General features: G+C 35.7%; 1 protein-coding gene across 8 annotated transcripts in view; it reads right to left on the bottom strand.

Moving 5' to 3' along the window:
- Positions 1-26,597, bottom strand: part of EPHA7 (EPH receptor A7) — a 272,280-nt gene that overhangs the window by 44,822 nt on the left and 200,861 nt on the right. For 3 of the 8 annotated variants that reach the window (XM_089665376.1, XM_089665379.1, XM_089665380.1), the window contains exons 6-10: positions 18,747-18,871; positions 11,198-11,390; positions 9,555-9,663; positions 8,209-8,264; positions 3,127-3,252 (exon numbers count right to left, since the gene is read on the bottom strand). In XM_089665376.1, coding sequence (XP_089521502.1) covers positions 3,127-3,252; positions 8,209-8,264; positions 9,555-9,663; positions 11,198-11,390; positions 18,747-18,871 — 609 coding nt within the window. The remainder of the gene's footprint in view (positions 1-3,126; positions 3,253-8,208; positions 8,265-9,554; positions 9,664-11,197; positions 11,391-18,746; positions 18,872-26,597) is intronic. The other 5 variants (XM_089665377.1, XM_089665381.1, XM_089665378.1 and 2 more) reach the window with 3 other exon arrangements.

The following is a 26,597-nucleotide window of genomic DNA, read 5'->3' as shown; positions in this document are numbered from 1 at the left end:
TAATTTTGTTAGCCAGGCACAGAAAAGCATTCATGCAGAGAGCAATCATCCCAAGTCAGAAGGGAAAAAAATGGGGTGATGCATAATTGTTCAGCAAAAATGGAAAATGAGGGAATATTACATCCTTTATCATGTCGGAAGGTAAAAGGTGGCTAGGGGTTAGAGTCATTAAGGGCTGGAAGCTAAAGAACATTCATTACCTATGTGAAATTACCCCACGGCTCCGGTGTTTAAACATACCCTGCATAGGGACCCTGTCTGTGTCAGGGAAGGAAGTCCCCAAACACCCTAATTCGCATTAATTTCTAGGAGGTGCAGCTTGACACAAAGCTAATACTTCTCTGAATGCTTGTGTGTATTGAGCTATTCATCTTAGTACACCCTTTCCAGCTCAAGCTTTCGGAACACTAGTTTAATAATTATACCATCGCTAGTTATCAAAAAGTCATTTTTCTGTGAATATTATCTACATAATTTGCATACTTCTTTGATTTAAAAAAATTCGAACATTGTAAAATCTGTTATTTTTCAAGCAAATGCTAGATGTAAAATAAATGAGGTTTAATGCATGATATAAGTTCTGTGGTAGGCTATATTTAAACTGTTGTGGCCAAAAGATGTTTTCTAATACAGTTTTATGGAACCTACAAGTGATGTGTAAATTTATATTTTAGTCTCAAAGATATTGTATGAATAATTCAATTAAATTCCAATATGGTAAATAAGCCCTGTTACTGTCTTCTAATGCAAACAGACAACATCCATGAAAGAACAGCAATAAACAAGATTTACTGCCATACCTTTAGTGCTCATAAATTTTTACTGAGGAATAAAATAAAAATGCACTTGATTTTTGGTGCACCAGCATGGTTGTGTTTGTGAAAGCTGTGTATGTTATTTAAGGTTTACCTCACGGAGCCATCACACTGAAGCTGTTTGTACCAAGCCTCAGGTTTGCAATGACAGACAATAAACAAAAGGGCATTTCAATGAAGTCACACAATCTCTTAAGGCCTGTTGTTGTTACGAAACTCTCTTATCACAGATTTCACAAAATGACATACCCACTGTATAATTTAGCGATTCTATCCCGCCAGAATTAAGCATTGCATCCTGTCAGTTGATAGTGAACCTGATATTTAATATCTCTGCCCTAATGACAACAAGCTTTTGTTTTTTAATCTTGTGTTCAATTATATATTAAGTCAGGAAATGAGATTAGCTGTTTTCACCTGTAGGATTTATCTAAATAGCGTTGTTCATTGGATAACTTCCTTAGTCCTATATAATTATACCTAAATGTGTGTGCTGGGAAGCAATTTGGCATTTAACATTCATTACTTTGTTGCCTGTGGCGGCAGAAGTATGTGTCTGTCAAAAATGGCATATTAAGTAATAAAGATGTGCGCCACTACTGATAATATGTATAGAGTGTGTTCGCATAGTGAATTATCATTTTTGAATAGTGCGGCTATCTCCATGTATCCTTGTTATGATTTGCGCTATAATTTGGCCTTTACGCAGAGTTGTGTATTACATGTCCCTACAAACACATTGGTGAATTCTGATGACATTCCCATATGGCATGTATAAAATGCTAAAATGAATTGGACATCGTTTAGTATTTCACTTTGATAATGTATATGCAGGATTGCTTTTGTAAAAACAACTATGTCCATAGTCAGTCCTAAAGAAATGATCAAACCACCAAGATTTCCTTCAGATGATATACTCATATTATCTGAATCATGGTGATAGGTTTTTCTCTGTACTGACATGGAAAACAGCAGGTTATATGCTAGACATTTTCAGCCACCAATAAAATGTGTCTGTTGTAGAAGTGCACCATGGGGATCTGGCCAAATAACTATCATTTGAATCTGTTAAAATTGAAAGTGCTGAATGAACTTTGTCTAATATCCATGGGTAATTTAAAGGTAATATGACTTGCAATTTCACCCATTAGACTACAGAGTTATTAAGCCAGAAGTTGCTGCCACAACTGGCAGTGCTCCCATGCTGGGACTTTCACAATATAAGGGATACATCAGACCAAGGAAGGGTCACAACAGCTCTACCACAAGAGAGGCAGATGTTTACTAAGCTGTTTTTGAATATCAACCTAAAATGTAAGCTATTGTGGCATCCACCATCAGAATGTTGGGTAGCAGAAAACAGCTTATTACATTGTATAGAAATGGATTACTAGCTGGAAACAATTTTGAGCACAGTTTGACCAAATTGTCATTGTAAAGAGTAGTTTTTATTTGGATGACATGAAAATTGTTTTCATATTTTTATTACAATATTAAATATTGCTGATTTCTAGAACTATATTGCTGGCAAGGTCAAGGAATCAAGAAAATCAAGAAATCTTATTATTTTTATGTTGCTGTGTCAGATATTGGTTTGTTCATTGTAGTATATTGATCTCTATCTCCAAGCCTTGATCTTGAATGAAATATCCAGAAAACCTAAATACTGCATTGGTATTTCTAGACATGAAAAAGACAATACAATGATTTGTAATGGATCACTTTGTTAGGGATTTACTGACATGAACCTGACAATATAAAATGATCCCTACTCACTTGTTCATCTCTTTAACATGTACTTGATCTAAGCATAATGAAATTGAAAACTATCAACATGGACTTCACCAGTGACCCAAATGGGTTAAAGATAACAAACGTAAAGGGGCTGTCTGTAGACAGCAATGAAATAGACATGTTAAAGCATAAAAGCCAGAACCTGACTGGTTAGGCAAAACCTTCAGGTGACCTTTAGTTCCTTTTTTTGCATATATGTTTGTAAACTGGTCGGTGTATATCAGTTTATGATAAGAAGAGTGGAATCTTTTAATAACAGTCATTTGTTCTATTAATGCATTTAAAGAGCAAAATATAAATAATATTAACACCTACTCCATACCACACACATCAAAACAATAGGACTTTTCACAAGCACAGCATATTTCTGTATTTTATAAGCCACTTTGCATTTAGAAATTCTGTTAAAAAGAAAATGTTTTACTTTTGAGCTGTAATTATTTGCCTGTCATATTATGTTTGATATTCCATCCTGGCTAAATGGAAATGTTGAAGAAAACAGACACCTCTGACTTACCTGAACCAATCACACGCTCAATTTTTATACAGGATGCATCTAACTCCTTGGCAAATTGATGGACAGCTCTATTTGGATCTTCGTATGTTTCAGGGTCAATGTAGGTTTTGGTGCCTGGAAATTTAACTGTAATGATGTCAGAAAGCAGAACGGTGATGAAGGAATGCACACTGAGCAGCTATCTAGGATTGTCATTTTTACTGAGAGCTGCTAGGCAGAAAGTATTTCTTTCATGAAGCCAAATACATGTAAGAATCAGGATAATGTGCAAGCGCAGCATGATAACCAGTATGTGTACACATGCATATTAAACAAGATCCGGAGGAAAGAAAGTTAAATCTCAGCATACTAATATAGCACAGTGTTATTTGTTGAGTAACCCAACAGCTACAGTAACATTTGAGAGCTGCAGTGAAAATTACTTTTACGATGCTGCCTGGCTGTGATATCATTCAAAAATATACATTTTAATGTCTTAATTTCCACTACTCCAATTTCCTAAGTGAGGTAGAAACTCAATCACTTGATAATGTAGTTACCACCAACTAGATTGTGCATATACTCTTTGATTATGTGAATCAATTTAAAATTTGAAAAGCATGTACCATAAAAAATACAGGCAGCATCATTAAGTAAGCCCAGTGCAACTGTAATGGGGCTCATTTACAAATTAAAAAAACAAGGTAAGTAATGCACTGTAGCAAGGGTTTTCGGTACATGTGAAATTGATACAATTAACTTGCTAATCATATTGCTATTACATTTTAAAAGCAAAAGAATACCCACAAATCTTAACAGCCCATCAGCTTTGTCTAAAAATCAGTACTTCAGACTTCATTTGATAATGGAACTTTTTTTTTGTTACAAAACTTGCAAACCCGTATTCAAATAAAATATTGTGGCTGGAGTGATATTAAAGTGCCTTCAGGAAAAGTTAAAACTTTACTCCAGTCTCTGATTTCCAATGCATAGACAGGGCATCCCAACACACTCTCACAAACACACAATTGGCTAATATGTAATAGAGGGACACTGGTGCTCATGTTCTGTACAGCCACTCCTTGAACTAAAGGCTGATACAGAAATAGAAAGCCACCCCTAAAATTTTTCCCATAGCTGAACATGCCTGCCAATATCACAGGACATGTAAGCTTTTTAAACAGCTAAAAATCTTACATTCATGGTCAAATGTTGTTTGCTATAGAAAAAGGTCCTCTTATGCACAACACCACGTTATACATGCAAGCAGCGATTAAAGTCAAAAATTTGATATCCAAAACAAAACAGTGTTTCACTTTCAATTCTGTTTTTTGACAGGGCAATTTTCAAATGAATCATTTAATGGAATAACAGGGGTAAGGAATGAAAGCATAGAAAGGTTCACCATGAATGTTTGCATGAATATGAATGCATTCATAAACTTCCTGAAATCCACCGCATTTATTGTTTTTGTTTATTTCTATATATTTGTCATGTTTTTTCACCAGTTTTATTATTCTATCTAATTGTATCCTAACACTTCCAGAATGAATACAATAGCATAAAAAGAAAGCACAGTTGAATAAATTAACGATTTCTTGAGACACCAGCATCTCTGACTTCTCATTTAAATAAATCAGATTTTTGACAATGTTGAGCAACAGTTTGAATGGAATGCCAGCAATTAATTTATCTTTCAGCTCTCATTTGCATAATTCAATCACTTAGTCTGTATTTTTTTGCTATCAACACCTTGCCCATATCTGTTAGTGAGTCTGAAATAGATGAATGAAGGAGAGAGAGTGGGAGGGCATAGGAAACAATAGGTTAACCTCCTACAATGTCATTTCAGGCAGGCAGATGGAGAACGAGCCACACTCTCGTTTTCCATGATAAGCGGCCTGGATTCCAAGTAACCTCGTGCATCTCAAATGGGCCTCTGATGGTTCTTTATTCAAGCTGTCATAAAACATTTTGACAGGAGAGAGCTACTCTGGCATACCAACATGAAATAGTGTTGGCTGGGATCTCAAAGCATTGTTGGTAGGAAACCATAGGAGGAAATAAAAATGTAAATTGCAATTGCTTTAGTAAACAGAGCTATTGTTTTTAAAAGAGCTTGATTCAATGAAAGATGGAAGCGCATAGAAAATTAAGGTACAGTGTGGACCTCACTAAACCAAGTTTAATGCTTTTTTCCACAAGGAATAAAATCAATAAAAAGGCATTCATACTCCTGAAAATTTGCTTTATACAAAAGAACAATAACACAAAACCAACTGTAAATAGCTGGTGACCACTGTGTTCTGTTGCTGCTGATGCAGTCAGATTAAATTAATCACAAACCTTCCCTTCAATGCATGCTGACAAACTGGTTCAGCAAAAAAATAAAATCTGGTTCTTTCCAAGAATACTTTGCTTAGAGCTGTGAAACTGGCAATCATGGATGCATAGGATAACAGCAATACAGCTAAGCCACAATTCAAAAATGCTTCCTAACTTAACTCAGATTAACGTGATATGAAAGCATTTTAGATTAAAAAATACTAACAGAAATGTTACGTAAAAATGATTTTTAGAATGTAATTCCATTACAAGCAAGCAATCAAAGCAAATATAGATTAGGATGTATTCAATGGGGTTGATTTTCTAACGGCAAAGAGGCTGCAAGTGCAATTGCTCCAGAGCTTAGCAAATGAGGTAAAGTATCACTTTGCAAAGAAAATCCAATCACATGGAAGAATTAAAAAAAAAAGCAGCATTGTTTTCTTGCACATGATTGGATGATAGAAGTCAGTAGAGCTTCTGCTCATTTACTATCCTCTGGGGCAACTGCAGAGGGCACAGTCTAAATCAACACTAATATGTTGGTTTTTTTTTGGTTTTTTTTAAGTGATGCACGTTATATATACATGTAATGTATCTTTTTTTCTCCATTTTGGATAGAGTAGAGGATTACAACCTCTGCCTGATTTTTACTGTTATCTGAAGCTTAATTAGGAGGAAGCTTCTTTGTACAACTCCTAGCAACAGTATTGTCACTAGAACAACCTTCAAGTAACAAGGCAGCAATAAAACACTTTCTTTGTTAGAGTAGGGAAAGCTTGAACTCCATCTCCAATCAACTTTTTATTGCTATCTGTATTCTCATTGAAGTTTTTCCCTCATTTCTTGACTTAAAGTGTTACTAAACCCACAACAGTAAAACCAGTCTGTATATGCGGTAAAGCATGCTTGTTATACCCACTGTAAAACTTAAGGGGTTAATCCTCTACATTGTGTAAAAAGGCTGTTTTAAACAAGAGGAGGGGCAGAGAAGTCAGGATCAATGTCCATACTGATAAGGCAGACTGAACCTGTTGCCCTTATGCACATGCCCAGTTTGGTTTGTATTGCTAGAGAGCTTTTTTTTGTCCTTCGGAGGTTGCATGTGATCAGCACAGGACCAATCAGCACTGTCTAGACAGAGGTCAGGGGTTTTGCATTCTCCTAGAGCAGAAAGAAAACTCCTACGAGCTTTAACCAGTGCTCAGCTGCAGTCACAAGATTGTTCTAATTGCTGATGAGAAAAGGTATTTATCAGTTTATATTACAAAAATAATTGCACTTCCATGTTCTGTGTACTGTGGGAGACCTGATATAGTGAATGCAGGATCTTGGGTTTAGTAACACTTTATGTTGGCCATAGACAAGAAAAATGCTTGAATCACCCATCAACACAGTCAGTGTTGATGGGGAAAATCCCATCTGTGGAGCCGTTGTGTTCTCCCGGCAGGGTGCAGGGAGAACACAGTGACTATGGCTAGCAGTTATATTAGTCCATGCTGAACCGACATTCAAACTGTCTACGTTTGGCTTTAATTTCAAGGTTGTACCTGGAATAGAACATGTGTGTGTATGTACGTGTGTGTGCGTGTGAAGAGGGGGAGGAGGAAATAATTTCTATGAATTACCTTAATTAAAAAAAAAAAAAAAAAAAAAAAAAAAAAACTTATTCACTAACCCTTTCCCCCATCCAAGAAAACTTGGGCATGTCATTAAGGAGACACCCACTAAGCATGAAACAGTTTTTTGACTTGGGATTTAAGCATACTGTATAGAGAAGAATTTAGATTGTGTACCGATGGTAGTGGTATTAAATACTAACAGATGTGCTTAAAAGGTATTTTATTGAATGTGAAGGCGTTCACTTGTGTAAAAGTAAGTCCACAAGATCTTTAACAGTCGTGCTTTTATACATTTAAATATAAATGTACAGTACACATACTGTAAATGTCATACGGCTTATAAAATCTTGTAGGAAGAAATTCAAATGGGTAAATATCTAAAACAAGATTGCCATCATTAAGGCATGAACATGGGTAAAGTAGCTTACTGTATCAGCACTTTCTAATTTCTGTCATAAATATAAATGAATTGTGTTCTTCTTCATCTAATTTCCATGTCCTCATTTTGTCTTAGAAGATTGATGCTTGCAGATATTGTCTCTGCTCTTATTTATAATTGCTTCTTCTTCCTGGGATATTTCTCAATTGTGAGTCAAATAGCCATCCACATTAAATCTAGAATAAAGAATTGGGCCAAGAGCATGTCATTTTGCTCATATGCAGCCTGGTAAAAACTGTAGATTTTGCTAATCCCCTACTCTGGGTAGTAAGTTTCGGCCTGTTTGTTTTTCTAACATATGCAGCTAAATCATATTACAAGTGCTTATTAGAAATGTTTTTTTGCTAATTGTTTGCATAAAGAGCTCCATGTTTAGCAAAGTTGCAATGATTGCATATCATTAAGATGATTGACAAGAGACTGTGAAAAAACAGCTATAAGCAGAGACTACAGAAGCTTGACCACTGACCTTGAAATTACTGAATCTCATGGGAGGTCTTTAAAATGGTGTGAAAGTAATAATCACAGAAATGAACAATATGACTATTTGTTTGAGGACATGTATATGGGCTAAGTAGAGTAAGGTTCAGCTATGATTTACTGAGTTCCCTTGACACACTAAAATCACTCTTCTCATGGAGAAGATTAATTACTGTTACGAATTTATAACATTAGCAAAGTAGATGTTTCTTGAAAATAAAGAAAGCAAACACTTACAATGAAAGTAAAGTTCTTCATCTCCCTCCTGATCAGCTTTGCTATATCCACAATGCCTAGACACGGTAAAAAATAGATTATATTATTAGAAGATACCCCTCATGAAACTTTATATAGACTGTATACTCAATTATATACAGTATATTGCATTCCAAAGGTGTGTGCTTCTATCAAGACAAGACAGTAGCTCTAGACGCTTAGTGGTGCAAGTAGTATAGTAATGCAAACATTATATTGCAGCTGACCTTTACATAATCATCAGCTTCCAGCAAGATCTTTTTCTTTATTTTACTAAGTACACAAACTATACATCTATGGGCAAAGCCTTTTGAACATGCATTTGAAGATACAGTTATTCACAGTACCTCAGGTCACTGCTATGAGGGAGATTTCATGAGTTATTTAGATTTTCAAAATTGGTCAACAGGCTTTTCTAGCAATACAGTAGATAGGAGACTCTGGATAATCTCCAGCAGGGGCGGACTGACAAATCATGGGGCCCCCGGGCAATAGGAGATCATGGGGCCCCTGTGTCCTTGCCCAAACTCAAAAAAGCCTATGAAAAAGGTACCAGGGGCATCTCATGGGGCCCCCTACTGACCCCGGGCCCTCGGGCAGTTTCCAAATGGTCAGTCCGCTCCTGATCTCCAGAATATCTAAGTCATAACTATCACAAGGTATAGATATCTTATAAAGGGCCATACACAAGGGGGTTGATTTACTAAAGATAAATATACTGTACACTGCAAGTTAAGTTGCTCCAGAGCTTAGTAAATGAGGTAAAGCCTCCCTTTGCAAACAATACCCAATCTCACGTAAAGAAAAAAAAACAGCATTTTTACTTGCACGTTTGGATGATAGAAATCAGCAGCACTTCTCCTCATTTCAGAGCTTCCCCTCAGATCTAGAGCAACTGCACTTGCAGTGCACAGTATATTTGCCTTTAGTAAATCAACCCCAAGGTGATAAGGTCAATCAGCTGAGTTTTTAACTAAAAAGACCTTGGTCATATTTGGGCTACATGTGAATGATTACATTTAAAAGTGAGAGTTCTAAGATGAACATTTGATAAGATGCTGTATGACGTACAAAAAAAAATGTATTCATCATATACTGTAACTATATTTATGATCCTACTAAATATAGTTTTTCCTTGGATGTTGTTTCATTCTATTCACAGAGGGATTATACTGACAATCAACTAGCAGTGAAACCTAACTGTGGCAATGTCTAAAGTTTTAACAGCATTCAGGCTCTCTGTTACTTAAATTTTATTTTTATTCTTAATTTAGTTTGTTTATTCTTCTCTATTATTTTATGTCTTTAAGAGTGAAAAAAAAAATTACCTTCTCCCTATGATGAAGCCAAAAACCATAAAGACCAGAATAATAGTGCCTGCTACGGCAACCACTGCAATTATAATGACAGGATTCTGCTCACTGGTTACAGCGGTAGCTGAAAAAAAACATACGACAAGAGAAAAAACGAATTATTTTAAAACATTAAAAACATTTTAACATATACAACACTATCATACTTGCATTAGTAACAACATCATAAGTCATTAGTCTAATATTTTGATTTTGAAGTTTGCAGTCCAAACCAAATTAGTACTTAAACACCTTGGTTATGCAGAAATTAAAGTATATGTTCAGCCATTTTTTTTTCTGTTTTGAATAGAGTCTAAAAGAAATAGAACCCTTGTGGGGCATATGCTGCTATCTGGCCCTCAATTGGAGAACATTTCTCAGACTTACTATTACAGTGGCAATCTTTAAAAATACACACAGACCTCAAGAACAAGTTGAAAAGGGCATGAGCCTTGCTCTACATTATTAGATGAAAAAAACAAAAAAAAAAAAACAAAAAACAACAAAAAACAGTATTTTGCTTCTTTCTGTGTTGCTGTTGGAGTTTTTCCCATCATTGTCCTTACTTCCTGCCAGGTTAAACTCCTGTTACCTAAACAGTAAGGCCTTGCTTACTTTGCTTTGCTCTCTGAAGAGTGTTCCAAGTTTGGATTGCTCCTCAGAGAGCATTAGACAAGCAGTGAGGAGGTGTTGTGTCACCTCCTCACTTCCAGCTTTAAACCCCTAAATAGTGGACAACCACATGTAGCATAGGCCCATTTACCTGAATGGGTTGAACTCGGCTGGAGGTACTTCCCACTGAACGTGACAGGAGGTATAATTCCTGCCTGCAGCCATGGCATCTGTACACCCCCAGCTGCCTCTGGAGCAAAAGCAGTTGAGGGGTGATAAAATCGCAACTCAACCATGGGGTTTTACCGCCACCAATTGCAAATGTAAACAAACCCTAAGTGAGTAAAAACCTGAATGAGCTTTGAATAGCATTAAAAACATGACAAGGGTTCTAATCCTTCCCCACTCTATCCAAAACTGTAAAAACAATTTTTTTTCTTAAGGAAACATAAGGGCATATTTTTAAAGCAGTCAATGTGACATTCACTAAACTTTCCCGGTAGCTAAATCAATCACTGTAATTGGAAAATACCCTGGGAATATTCACCTGAAGTGAATGTTTGATGAATGAGCTACTTTACAAATATACTAAAAAAAAACATTGTTAACAAACAAAATACATATATTGCCATTTATCTCATAAATATATATAAAATAAACTCTTTAGCATTTACTGTGACGAAGCAGTACTGCCAGTGCATACACACACACATACACAACATGTAAAAAATTAATTTTATATATATATATACACACATATATATAAACATATATACATACATATATACATATATATATATATATATATATATATATATATATATGTATATACACACACACACACATGTAAGAACATGTCCAAAGGCAAAACAGAACTTTCACAAACCAATTATATTCAGAAGCACAATGTACCTTTCTCACATACATTAGTGTAATTAAACGTAAACTTAGAAAAAACTATTTTTTTTATTGTGAATGGATATTTTACAAGTAAACTTGCTACATACTGTAGAAAAAAGTTGAAAGGTTACCAGTAGCCTCCTCCAGGGTGGTGACATCAAGCCTAGGACTGTACATTCCATAGCCAGCAGCAGTGAAAGCTCGGATTTGAAACACATAAACCGTTCCAGGTCGAAGATTATTGATGGAAGCAGATGTTGATTTTGTTTTCAATGTAGAATATGTACGCTCCCTTTGATCCTAAATATAAAAAATATTTGTGAAACATGTAAATTTTTTTTGAATAATCTGGAAGACTGCAGTTTGCAGCAATAACTGGAACGGGCATGTCCTTCATGCCTATCAAAAGATGTATTTTCACATGATGGTTGAGATGCAACAGATGGCAATATAATTCTGGAACTGAAAAGTGATATTTGAGATTTATAATTTGGTTCAAAAGGTAAAAGTAACTTGGACAATGACTAAACACACGACTATAGTGCCATATTTAGTATGTTTGTTAAAGGGCAATTACTAAATTATATCTTGTATATAAAGGAACTATATGTAATACTTTCAGTTAAATAAATGTAATATATCAGAAATTATTTAAAATATATTGATGCTCATTGCTTTTATGTTACCAAAAACAGCTGACTTTCTGCACAAAAATTGTAATAAAAGACACTGCACTTAGCGTCTTCTCGGCTAATTACATCGCGCAATGGGTTTGTTTTAAAAGCAAGTAGACTACACACTTTGCAAATGCAGTTGCACTCAATTATCCCGAAGCTTAGTGTATATAGTGAAACTCTGATGATTTCCATCATCCAATCACTTGCAAGCAAAAATGGTTTTCACCTGATAAGGTATTCTTTACAAAGTGAAGCTTCACCACATTCACTAAGCTCTAGGGAAAATGAGTGCAACTGCATTTGCAAATTGCACGCTCTGTTTGCCTTCAGTAGATCAACCCCAATGGGTTTCACATACCAGAGCAAGTTCATTAATAATAATAATGCATAGTATTAAATGTCTTACATTTTGTAAAATTTGCATTCTTGGTTTACTATTCAATATTTTAAAAATCAAAACCAGAGGCATGCCTGAAAAAAAGGTTCATGGGTCTAAACAATAGACTTCCCTTTTTGGTCCTATTTGGTCTACTAAATATACCATTATATATGTTTTGTCATAAAGATTTAAGAAGTGCAAAATAATGCATGTTGATCGTGCCAGCTAATAACAACCTGTGCTCTCTGCCTATGCTACATTCTTACCAGCTATCTCTGTGGACTGCAAAGGAAGATTTTGTATAACTCCCAGAATTCAGCTTTAGGGCTACATTTACACCGGCAATTAAGACTGATGCAAAGTATAGCTGAAGTTCCATCTGTGGTTCTCAGTGGCTCTCAGTGGATAGGTGTGGCCGCCAGCCCCATCCACTATGACCAGTCGCTGACGGCCACAGCTCTGCATAGCCAATGATTACCTGTAGTGATCACTGCTGGAAGCACACAAAGTGCGTCCAGCAGAGATATTTGTAGATAATCACAGCAGCGAATTGCTGCGGCCGCTGGCGACCTGTCATTATAGTGAACAGGGCTTGCAGCCCCACCTAGCTGCTGGGAGCCGCAGCAGGAATCTCTGATTATTGCAGCTATTCGCAGCGTCCTAATCACCTAAATTGTCTAATACAGGTGAACAAATAAAACTTCAAGAAGAGAAAAAATATCTAAACTTATATCAAGGTATTTCTAGGTGTCTGCATTTTAGTCATGTAGCCAGTGTACTATAATTGTTTAACTGTCAGGTATATGTTAAGGTCCAATGTTAAATGAGCGAAGATATGTGACACAATTAGGCCTTCAAAGCGAAATTATACTTTGTCTATTCAATACAAAGTAACAGATTCACATGATAGCTGAGCACCTTCCCCTTCCCTACTGTTTGCCAGCTGGAGCCCTGTGAAAAAGCCTTAAGCAACACCGAGCTACAGACACTCCCTCAGTTCCTGCATGGCAAGAAAGTATGGTTGATTATATACCTTGGAGCCAAAAAATTGTTCCTGCTATCCCTAGCAATAAAAAATTAATAAAAAAAAAAAAATCTAAAGATGCTCTACTATTCAGAAGTCTGTGACAATGACATTTAGGACTTGTTCACAAGGGGCAATTTCAATCATGCTCCTCGCAGTGTTATGTTAGCTGATAAAGGGATGCGCCAGTGTTGAGTGCATCCCTGTGGCAGCAGTCCCATTGTTGTCCATTGGGACACAGCAGCCGTATCGACACAGCCTCTACTCCTAAATGACATCTGTGTGGGTTTGGGTGCACAACCTCGAACCCAGGTAGAATCATCAGCAGTAATAAAGTAAAATAGATAATGTATTTGTACAAACATTCATATGAAAATTCGCAGTACATTCAATGACTTAACAAATATCATTCGAAATTACTTCTTGTTTGTAACAGTCAACTTTGGAATGGATGCAATTTCCAGAAATTAAAAAGACCACATCACTGTTAAATTCAAATTTTCTCACTGTTATGGTTGAAAGCAAACTTCGATTTGACCTCAATAACAATTAGAAAATCAAATGAAACATTTCTACCGAACCTCCACTAGTGTATGGCCAGCTTTACACTGAATCCAAATTAGTCAGCACAGAACTGCATTATTAATGGGAAGCAGCAACATTAAAGCTGCTTAAGGAATGAGGAAGACCAACTGCAGTGAATGAGTCACATGAACGTGATTTCCTTCTTGATCACTTTTTTATGTCTCTAACTGCTGTTTAAAAAAAAATATTCTGTAAAAATTATATCTAAATATATCCTTTTTAAAGGAAAATGATCTATGTAAAGCTGGCCATACATTTATAGATTTTTTTCTATTCAACTTGCAAGCTGAAAAGAAAAAGAAAAATTAACGGATTTCTACTTTCATGCCACACAATGCAGACGGACAAATCTCTTGCTGCAGTTATCAGTTCACAGTTGGCCCAGCTAGCTCTGAAAATACCCAAACAGTGCCTCCATCTGACTGAAAGCAGGTGTTGTAGGGGCTGACAATTTTTCAATCAAGATTTGTTGGGCAGGACGAAAATTCACTCCAAAGATCGGGTTAACAATGCAACGTATTGGTGCTATCACTCTGCTATTTTTACTTACTTTTTGTGAAAGATCTATTCTTACTTTGCTTCAAAATTACTACATTCGTTTTAGTGTGCTGATACATCACCAGAAAAAAAACATCACATTTTCAAAAGACATTTTTTTTAATTTTGTGAAATCTTCTATTACTGTCAGTCTGAGAATCCAAGAAAGGCCAAAATGTTCCATTTTGCCCAATGCCAGCCTACCACTAACTTTAGGTAACAGTGACCAAATATATTTACATTATGAAGAGGCTAAAGCTAGGTATACACATATGCGGGCTGAACTAAAATAATGTAACAGATTCCTCCAGATATACAGTACAGTGCTGATGGAAGAATCTCCCGCAGTGAGTATTGTATTTCGACAGCCAGCCCTGATAGCTGTCAATATATCCAAGCAGTGCCTGCATCTGACTGGATTCAGCCATTGGTTGGCTGAAAATATTCCACCCACTCACACAATTTTAACAATTGAACGATGCCAGGCAGGAGGTGGCTGTCAGGTAGCTGAAATTAATATAGTGTGCACCAGGTTTAAAAGGGTTGAGACTGATACTGCTCTGTGTAAAGTCAGCCATACATGGATTGAAATTCAGCCAATTTAGTAGGGATCATGGGCGGACTGACCATTTGGAAACTCGGGCACTGCCCGAGGGCCCAGGGTCGGTAGGGGGCCCCATGAGATGCCCCTGGTACCTTTTTCATAGGTTTTTTTGAGTTTGGGCAAGGACACAGGGGCCCCATGATCCCCTATTGTCCGGGGGCCCCATGAGTTGTCAGTCCATCCCTGGTAGGGATTGTCCGAATTTCGATCCATGTATGGGTACCCTGGTTGTAAAGAAGTTGATCTATCGATCGATTTCTGTACAACCTTCCTGTTGAGTTTTTTGTCTGAATGATCAGTGTCGCCAGCTACACTGATTATTGTCTTCCACCTCAAATGTGTAGATGGGGGAATCAACACTTTTTTTTTTAATTCAACCCGCTGTCTAATGCATGACCTGCCTAAGAGATGCACCCTGAAAAAAATGTCTTTTTATAAATGATCTATTATACTGTATTACTGCTGAGTCTACCTGTTTTAGAGTAAAAGACAATGCTTTGCTGCAACAACAAAGGTATTCAAATTTTGGTTCTCTATTACCATGAAGTTGCTGTGAAATAAGGAGTATATTTCCTGTGATGTTCTGCATCATAACAATCTTCCTTTTCAGAAAAGAACAAACTGTTATGTTTTTATTCCATTTGGTCAACTTCAAGACTTTGCTGCGGATGATAAGTATTATGGGTCATATTTTGTGGGCTCCCTTGGAACATCTCTAAGGCCAATGCTTTCCTGTGAAGTTGCTGCATCCTGTTTAAATTTTTTCTTTTCCAATTAATTCTTCCTCTTTTCTTTAAATTTCTGGGCTTCTTAAAATCCAATGACACTGTGGAGTTGATTTACTAAAGGCAAATAGGCTATGTACCGCAAGTGCACTTGAAAGTGCACTGCAAGTGCAGTTGCTCTAGAGCTGAAGGTAACATGCAGGAAAATTAAAAAAACTACATTTTTGTTTGCACATGATTGGATGAAAGAAATCAACAGAGCTTCGCCTCAATTCAGAGCTTCCCCTCGGATCTAAAGCAAGTGCACTTGCAGGTGCACTTAAAGTGCACTTGCAGTGCACAGCCTATTTGCTTTAGTAAATCAACCCCATAATGCGGTGATAGCATTACATTTCTACACTGGATGAATGCCACTGACCACTAGGGCACATAGAAAATGATTATTTTTTACGTGTCCCATTTGCTCTGCAATGCAGCCCAGAGGTGTGGTGCTGTGAGTTGTGATAAAATACAGACATACTACATTTTCTCACAGCACACTTGATGATACCACAACACCACACAGCAGAGCACGCACCACAGAGCTGTACTGTAACATAAAGAAGTGTCACTTTGTGTACTTCCAATAAAGTTAAGAAAAAAAAAAAGAAAAAAAGGGAACTCTGGAAAGTGCTCACTGTGGCCCACTGCAGAAGAAAGACAGCTGCCCAAACTCTAAACCACTCTGGTTTAGTGTGTGGACAGTATGCATGGGACCTAAATTATGATTCCCTGTAGTCTTGTAACCTGTCAAAACATTTTTTTCTCTGTAAATAAATAATTTTGTACTATTTGTTATCTCTATCTAGGCCCAAATACTAATGGTGTTATTTTTGTTTACAATAATTGTAACTTATTCAATGCCATTATCAAAAAAAAAAAAACTATTTTGAACTATACTAATTTCATATGTACACCTTCCTAGTTGTGTGTTCAGGTCAGGAAAGCATAGAGTGTGTGCATTTATTTTTTTCTCTACATGCTTAAAATTATCTATGTTAAAAGATAACTAGAAAAGGTTCCACTGCAAAATGGATCAAGCAAATTGCTTTTTTTCCATTTCAAGTAGAATTCATTGAAGGAGAAACCACACATACAGAGACATTAAAGCAAAAAAGCACAAAATATGTATACAAAGAAAGGGATAATAACTTCTGGCATAGAAAAACAATCTAACAAGTAGAAGTCATATGACAGCCAGGAAAATATATATAAATATTCAGTATGAAGATGGTAATATTGACATTTGTAACTGACATTCATATTTAAAGTGGGAAAGCAGCATTACAACTGTTGTAGATTTAGTGCAAAGATCCAATGATTCCAGATCTGATAAAAGTTGTTAAGAGAACCGTCCATATCAACTGTTTCACTTATCATGATTATGGTATCCATATTGTTAAGTATATACATATACATTGGAGCTTATACATAGCTAAAAAGTATACCCTAGGCTTTTTATTGTTCCAGATAAGTTTACAGCATGATTTTGGAAATTGTTGAACAAAAATATTCATAACTGCAAAAAAAAAGGAGAGCTCTTAAGTAAAACAACCATAGTAACACTACCTAACCATGAGATATGGTATTTGCTTCATTCTTCAAGCAGTCAATAGAAAATAATCCAGGGTAATACATTTAAAATAGAGTATAGTGATTTTCCATTAATAGGATACTAAGATAAAGGAAATAATGTTCCCAATTTTGAAAAAGAAATTAAATGTTACTTTTTGGGTATAACAAGGGAGGATTGTGATAAAAAAGATGATTTGGAAATGGTGGAAATGGAAATTTTCAAGAAATGCAGCCATTTCCTATAGAATATGCTTTTATGTACTGTTGGTTCATATATAAAACAAGCTTGCCTTGTAGAAAGACTGAAAGTCAAAAAAGAAGAGACCAGAGTAAAAATGACTCAAATTGTCAACAAGATTGTGATATTTTAGTAATTGTGATAAATTTTCTTGTGATGGGCACAGCAGGTGCCGAAATAACCAGAGGGTATTTCAGGAATATGTAAGGAATATCTCTATCTTTACAGACATTACAGCATGGAAGGAAGCATGCAGGGAATGAAGCCAGGGTTTCTAATAAATTACATGACATATAAGGTAGGAAAAAGTAGCGTGAGAAATCTGTTTTATGTGTTGATTTCTTTAAATTTCCAATAAATATAAAATCAGACTAAAGAGAATATATGGATATTCCATTAATCACTGAGAATATGGACAGACTACACAGAAAAACAAAGAAAAAAAAAGGAACGGATACATGAATCGAAGAGAATAGCACATGTTGTAGAAGGCTAGAAAAAAGGCTCCACATTGTTGAATGTTGTAGTTATCAGTGGGGAAGCTGATCCTTAGCTTGATTATATCCATTTTTTTTATAAGAAACTGGAAACAAATATAAATGATGCAAGGATCAGCAATTAGTAATAATTAGAAAAGAAAAATTAAGAAAGAAGACGCAGGAAAGGTTCATTTACGCAATATATGTGTAGCCTATGTTTAAAAACATGGCTGAATATTGAAAATACATAGCCCTTCTAACTAGACAAGTTATAACTGATTTGCTATATGCGTACAATAAAAGTATACATAAATCTATGGTCAGAGGTTAGTTAGCAGACATTGACATCACCTGATAGAAGAAACCTTTTTCACACATGGCATAATTACCTGTCTTCTGTCATTGGCTTTTGGACAAATAAGCCTTAAAAATGATAGATATCAGAAAGTAAAGCCTACGCATGAAGATCTAGTAAGAGAAAATCATATTCATAGTTGACTCCACTAATTGGTTGAACCCTGTGTAAACTATCTGCAGGTGTACACCCCTTATAATAAGGAATTTTCATATTCTTCCGATATTTACAGAAGAATGAAATCTGCAATATGATTACAATAGACCCAAGTCCTCACTTTTTTTTTTTTTACATTTCACAACTTTTTTAAATTAAACAAAGCAGTATAACCAAGAAATAAGAAAAATAATTATTAAAAGTAGTGTGCATTTTATTATATCAACTAAAGGTGTGTGAGAAATTAAGAAATATTTTGTGTTCTAAATGTAAAGGTTGTTACCTTTTCATAATACTTGATTTCATATTCTGTGATGACTCCATTGGGATGTTCAGGCTCCTGCCAGGATAGATCGACAACGCGCTGTAGCACTCTTTCCTTCATTACTCCACTTACTTGGGAAGGAGCTGAAACAGCACAGGGTGATAACAAAATAAGAACATTTTGTTGTGTACATCAAATAAAACACCACATTTGATCAGTCTCTCACAGTGCGACTTTAATGATTTCATTACGTTAAAATAAAGCACCTTTTTCATAAAGTACAATCAAATCCAGATACTAATGAATATTCAAACAAAGCCTTATTATGCTCATAAACTATAATCGAAATGTAAATTAAAGTGCAAACAGCACAAGACAGCATTGTTTGAGATAGCGCAAACAGGAATTGATGGGATTATACTGACAATTAAGCAAATGAATTCTAATTAAGCCAAAAATCGCAAGCTTTCAGATTAATCTCTTGTGAGACACTGACAGACCAAATATTTATTATACATGAAAATAGAACAACAAAACAACAAAAAAATGCTTTAAAGCCTTTGAGCAATAACTGAAGAATGGCAGTTACAAAGTAATAACTCACTGCAATCACCAGCATACTTACTTTTACCTAATGGTCAAATCTATATAAATAATTAAGGCAAGACCTGCTAGTAGCATTATATAGCTGACCTCATCACAAACACTTAGTTGCTCTGCAGCAGTCTGAATAAAATATTTTACAATAATCACTACAGAAACAGCACAGATACTGTATAAAATGAATACCGTGCGAATAAATTATATTTCTGAATAACAATCAATCATTTAACATTTGTCTAGTAAAATATAGTACTATACAGTATATACTATCATTTAGCACAATTTGAGTCTTCATTAATTATTTTTGTGCTTGCAAAGGTTTCATAGACCTTAGAGCAAAGGTCCAGGATCATCAATTCCCATTATGCTGACTATACATGTTGCAATCTGTAATCTCCATCTATCAATACCTACAATATGTAAAGTTCTGGTGCAAAAAAAAAAACTGCACACCAGCTTTGTTCCCACTGTACCTGCATCCCTGCCACTATTATACCCACAGCCTAAGCCTCCACTGCATCGCATCCTGCTCTCTGCTGCACGCACAGACCAGCCACTGCTTAACCAATGCCTATGTTTTCACTGCATTCACAGATTCAGTCTCCACTGCAGATCAGGTTAGTTTGCAGTCTTCATGGCACCTCTGCTGTACACACAGCCTCTGTTACTCCTCACCTCCAACTAGAGTCTCGGGAGCACCCGCAGCCTCAGTTATCCCTTTACCCACAGCCTCAGCTGCATCCACAATCTGAGCCTCCACTGTGCCTTTTAAGCATTCATAGCCTTCAGCTTCAATTCTACCTTCAGCTGTTCAGTGCTTAATGCCTCTCTCTCTCCAGGTCCCCTGCACCGACCCTCCTCTGTATCTGCAAGTACCTGCAAAATGACCCAGGGGTAGCCTAAGACCAAATTTCTTTAAAGAGATTCCTGGAAGAGCACCAGTTGCCCCATAGACTCTACTCACAAGAAAAACTATTGCACAGAGGAACAGGATCCACATCTCAGTTTGTGACAAGGGATTTGTATGTGTTTCTTTAGTCATTATGCTAAGAACTAAATTAATAGAGCTTAATAAATCTTTAATTTAGGTCAGGTTTATATAAAATATTGCACATTCTGCTTTTTAACCAGCAGATGGAGATTTAAGGATATTTAACTTATTAAAGGCTCTCAGTTTGCTTCTTTGATGAAAGCAGTCTGTTGTATACACAGCTCAGTGATTCATCAGCAGTGACTCATCCAATTTTGGACATCAAAGTCTGAACTGGCATCAGACAAATTGTGGCTCAAACCTGTATTGTACTGTGTTTCGCTAACCCATAATGCTTTGGGAACTCTATGTCAAGTTGTTTAATGAAAAATTGCATCTAAATAAGATACAGATACAAACTATTTAAAAACAAATAAAGTTAAAAATAACTATAAATTAAGCTGAATGAGTATAGTTTCCCTTCAACAAAGATACCTAAATATTCTTCTGCTCAGTTAAATTATCACCCATTTTGCTTGGATATTATTCTATATATACTTTTCAGGCTCATCATATTTCACAGACCATTAGTTAATATGTAAAACCATTGAAATCAGCCACTACCTCTAGAGGAACTTATGTTTAATGTCTTTACTGTAGGAATAAGCAGACATGCAGACACACACAAACACACACACCTACTCCAGTGTAAGCATTTAAGAAAAAGTTTTGCTTAATAGCAGGCAGCACAAGATGCCTGATATTGCCTAAGGTAAGCCATCAAGTCAGGGAAAGTCAGACTGAACTAGAAAAAGTAAAAGTGGCAGAGAAGAGGCTTTCTGGCTGGTAAAAGTAACAGAAGACATATTTACATATCTTTTTTGGACTTTTAGACTTTAACCACTTAATCTCTCACACCTGTACACCCCTTAAACCAGAGCACTTTTTCCATTTCTACTATGGACCTGCTATAGATCTGTCATTAATTAATATAAATTAATACATATATTGTTTATTTAAAACAAACAAGCCTGTATTTTGTTACTATTGTCCTGCATATTTAGGCAGTCCATTGACAAAAACTTATTTCATTAAAAAAATAGTGTTACTGTTGATAAAGTATCTATTCTACTCTATAATTTGTCCTGTTTAAAATGGCATTTATGATTTTGATACAAAGCTTTTCAAAGTTATTGTTAAATTATTTATCTTCTATTTTGCTCTTTATTTAAATGTGACATTTAAAAAACAATACTAATTGAAACATATGAAAAATGAATTGTAGGAAAAATAAAATAAACAAGCAATATCAGCAAGAAATAATAGCTTAGGGGAGAACAGGAAGAAGGAGTTAACTAGGGCTGAATATGCTCCACTAAGTGTTAATAAAAGGGTTAAATGGAAGCAATTTTGAATAACATTTTTTTTTCTTAGTGTCTGGTTGCTTGAACTGACATCATAATTTGAAACACATGCCTTTGACCGTCAGATTAATGAAACAATGTTACTTTGTATCTCTCTGTTTCATGTTTGAAATATGTTTATACATGCTCTTGCAGAAAGTCCGTTTCTTGACAGCAGCAGCTGTAAGGGCCTTGTCAGATGATCAATTTTTCAGCAGTGACTACAGCAACAGATCGCTAATGCCAGCGATTAACAGTGATTTGTAACTTGAAATGTACAGTAATTGCTAGAGTTGTTGGCAAGTTGTAGTGCTACAGCACTGAGTTGGTGTTGCTACAAATTGCTCTCTTTCGTGATCTGTAGTTAAGCCAAAGAGGAGAATATGGACCAACTGTCGGTGGTGAACGTGTCACTCACATGAAACACTGTATAGATACAGTCACTGCACGTCTAAGCTATAAATCACTGTAAAGATACTGGATTTTCCATAGAAAATAACTATGCTATAAAAGATTATTGCTGCAAATATATTCCCCTGCTGATATGACCCTTAATAGCTGCTGTATTTTGACAGGAGGGAATTGCCAACAGATACAAGGGGGTAAGCAGCAGTGGGGCAAAAGGACAGGGCATATACACATGCACTGTGTACTTTGATTACTTTTTTGTTATGTGTAGCAAAACCAATGGCCAAAAATGGTTAATGTGTATCTCAACCCAAGAACAAAAATGAAATGTATTGTAGCTTCTCAGTTTTTAGATGTGGTGGCGGTGTTATATTTTTCTATTATTTTTACCTGGTGTCTAAGATATACTTTCTATCCCAGGGTGACAAAACTCACTCTCTGTACTGTATCTTTGAGGAGCAGTGTTGTCTCCCTAGGACAGAACTACAGGACACTTCCACATCTACACAGCAGTGCAGGGGGAGTTGCAGTTCACAGTCTATAAACTGGACAGGCCTGACAATGCTACTTAAAATAACACTGCAGAGTGTAGAAGGACTTGTAAGACGACTGGACATCTGACAAGTTTAGAATTTTCTTTTTACACATTTTCAATGTTAAATTTAACAGACCAAAAGGGGCAAATAAGAGAAGTGCATTCTAAGGTTTTACATACACATTTAAAAGATTTAAAATGAAGAACAATTTCCATTTTAAGACCATGGGACTTGGACGTTAAAGCAATTCCTTGTATTACCTGCATAAATACAATTTTTTTAATATTTTCATTTCTAGATTATGACATCCACAAATAATTTATTTCAGGCTGCATTGAAAAAAAAACTAATTGGTATGATTATCTAGTATGATATGATTATTGAGTTACTTGTCTAAATGGTCAGGGACACCATGCTGGCTGCATCTTAACAAAGTGTTTATAAATCATTCATTAGGTATAACCAGCGCAAGCAAAATAATTTCAAATTAACTGGGCATACACTCCCTTCACATTAAAGCTGTGAACACAGTTAATCGTATTAAAATTATGAATGCCAACCAAAGATTGCCTTGAATTTGCACCCCTAGGATCTTATCTCATCTCATCTTTTCTTGTTTCTTTGGTGACCTTATTTTATAGTGATTCTACCATTGCTCATCTCTGGTAATCGAGTGAAAAAATCAATGCATTTACCCAGGGACACCACTTGACTCCAGGTCATAAGAAACAGACAAGCCATGCATGTTTAATTTAAATTCTTGTCCTACTGCATTCTCATAGATGTAACAGTTTCTCAAGGAGCAGAAAGCAGATGCAGGGAGAGCTCAGAAAGGTGTGAATTACAGATTCATCCCCATGTCTCAAAACCTTCGATTAAGCGTTCCCTTCTTTTTTTCTGCATGTACATCAAAATCCAATAAGACTCAATTGCATTGCCAGAAGCTGGACTTATTTTTCAGTAAGAAAGTGAAGGCAGAAAAGCCATTTTTAGTGTAGCAGCTGTTTTAACACATCACTACAGGTAAAAGAAAATCAAGATGTTTTATTAAAATATAATCCCTTATTGCTTTGAAGTCTAATAGTTCAAATTCTTCCACTTGAACAATAAAGATTGACTGAAGGTTTGCTATTAAAAAATGCAGCAGTCTGAGCAAGGAAAATGATAAAAGATCAGTATTTTTTCACATTAATGCAATTTAGAATTTGTATTAATTTTAGATACCCAATCATGAACCTTGGAATGCAAACCAAAACTCCTTACACTTTATAGCGTATTTTAAAAGGTAAGCAAAATGCACAATACGCAATACTGCACAGCAATCAATTAGATATCAACGGTCTGATTGATCTAAGCTGATAGAATGTAAATTGTGGTCTTTATAGGTTAATGCAGCACTCATATTCTAACTGCTCTTTGCACTTGAATAAGCACACCAATGTGATATAGGTCTGAGGTCTCTAGTTGGCAGGAAAGCTTTAAAATGCAAGTCCAACAAAAAAACATGTTACATCTGTCCTTTGTCGGGATGCAGGACATAAATTATCAGCTGAACAACAGACAAAAAAGAAGATTTACTAAAACTGGTGCAGTCAGAATCTGAGGCAGCTGTGATTGGTAACCATCATCTTGTTAAAATTAAGCTTTGATAATAAAACCTGGAAGCTGATTGGTTTCTATGCACAGCTGCACCAGATTTTGCACTCTCCAGATTTAGTAAATAACCCCTTTGTTTTTTTTATCAGCTTTGGACTGAGTGTAGAAGAGTTATGCAGGCCATAGACGGGTCACTTATCGGCCGAATTTTCGTCCGCACGAAAAATCGTCCGATATTCACGCCGTTAGTGAGGCCAGCCCGTCGGCCGTTTTTTTGCGGATCTTCTCATTTGTTTTTATCGGTCATGCTGGAAAATCCATTGGTGGTCATGCTGCCACCAATGTGGCACCAATGCTGCAACATTGGTGGCAGCATTGGCAACGGCGCCGACCGATTTTTCATTTATCGTCCGACAATTCGACCGATGTTTCGTTTATCGGCCGACAATTCAGCCGATAAACAGCCCATCTATAGCCTGCCTTAGGGCTTGTGTCAAGTTTGTATCAATGCCTGTGACCCTATTATGGAGATTTGGGGACACATACAACAGTAATAACAGTGTTTTAAAAAAGTAAGGATGGGTTAGAAATTCTGTCAATTTTTTTTTGCTGTATATGTCTCTACTAAAGATACCCCACATCCTGTGCGGTAACAGAGTCAGGAAGTAGGAGGAAATTTCCTCCCCGTGGACAATGACAAATTAAAACTGACAGAGATTGCTCTATCAACCTTTCCGTGCTCTATCAAAAAATAAAAAAAAAGGTTTGTCAGTAGTTTCAGAGAATACATTGCATAACAGAATTTTTTAGAAAAGGTTGTCTCATCTTTTTTATTTAATTTTACATTTTTCTAAAATTAAGTATTTAAAGTGATTATAAAACAATCCATTCAGTTTAAAATAGAAATGAAAGGCAAAACGTGTGTATAGATATAAAAAAAAATGATAAATACCTTCCCCTTTTTTAATAAGTGTTCACATACCCTTTGTTCTCAGCATCACAGAGAGGTGAGGGAGGAGAAACAGCAGCATGCTGAGCTTCCCAGTGAATGAAGCTGCATATTTGTACTTTAACCCTGTATTATATTGCATTGTATTATATTGCATCTTATTACTTTAGTAAATTCTGGCAGCAAAACATGCAAACACAATCGAAAACCCATAAAAGCCAATAAACAATTTGCTTTTTATTGATTCAACCCTAGTTAGATAATTGATGGTAATTGGTAGTTATATGTCAGTGGACACTGACATTGTGTTAGTAAATAAATTGCCAATTCATTCAATACTACATTCACAGCATGATCTGCTCAGGAAAAAGATGTTCACAAAACTTGCTAGGAAGCTAAATAATAAGTGAGCCTGTATTTTTAAGGACAGAGAAAGAGCAATGTACTTCTGCACAGCTGGGTTCCATAAAATTCATGGAGAACATAGCTCATTTATCACTTTGTGCTCTGCATTTAAGCTCATGTGCTCTGCCATAAGCTTCCTTGGCAAGAAACTTTACTAAGAATTAAATGGATCCATGTAGGGGTATTAACTGACCAGCAGGTGTTCAATAAAACATTTTAACGTATAAAGTAGTGAATGTATGTTCATCTTAGCATGAGGCAAATCATCACACTAAAAAGCAAAATGACCTACATGTTGTAGACTGATAAAAATGATAATAATTAAAAATACATTTACTATTATTAAAACAGTAGTTAATTTGGGAACTGGGAACTATAAAGCTTGAAACTTGAGATGCACAAATTGATATATACGGATCCCAATGAGAAAAAGGATCACAATGGAACAGGCTAATTCTCACAAGACTACATATTACAAGACTAAATAGAGAACAAACAAACACACTAAAAATAATTTTATATATATATATATATATATATATATATATATATATATATATATATATATATTTATTTATTTATTTATATATAATTTTTTTTTAATTACTATTATTTTTTTTCCCTTAGTCTTGTAATATGTATCTTCCTTCAGATTATTACAGCTGGTATTAAAATATTTTTCTATAAGTTACAGGATGCAAAGACTTGCAGAGAGAAATTAGGGGAAATACTTCTGTTAAACTGATGGGGCATAGCTGGTTATCTGTTTTCAGGATCACATTCCACTAATCAAGCTAGTTCAATAACCCGGACTTATTTGTATTGTTAAAAGCTGTAAAGTCGCGTCTATATGCTCTGGAATCAATCCTTCTATTTAACAAACCATTTCTGTACGACATGACAACCGCCAAGCATGAAACTCAATACAAAAGGGAAGCCTACTGTACAGTCAAACAGCTGTCAAGCACAGAGCCACCAGTTAGCTTATTGAATTACCAG

Source organism: Staurois parvus, unplaced genomic scaffold (assembly GCF_062004578.1).
Source record: "Staurois parvus isolate SC_StPar_1 unplaced genomic scaffold, SC_StPar_1.0 ptg000048l, whole genome shotgun sequence".
NCBI lineage: Eukaryota > Metazoa > Chordata > Amphibia > Anura > Ranidae > Staurois > Staurois parvus.
This window is presented reverse-complemented; position numbering and strand designations above follow the sequence as displayed.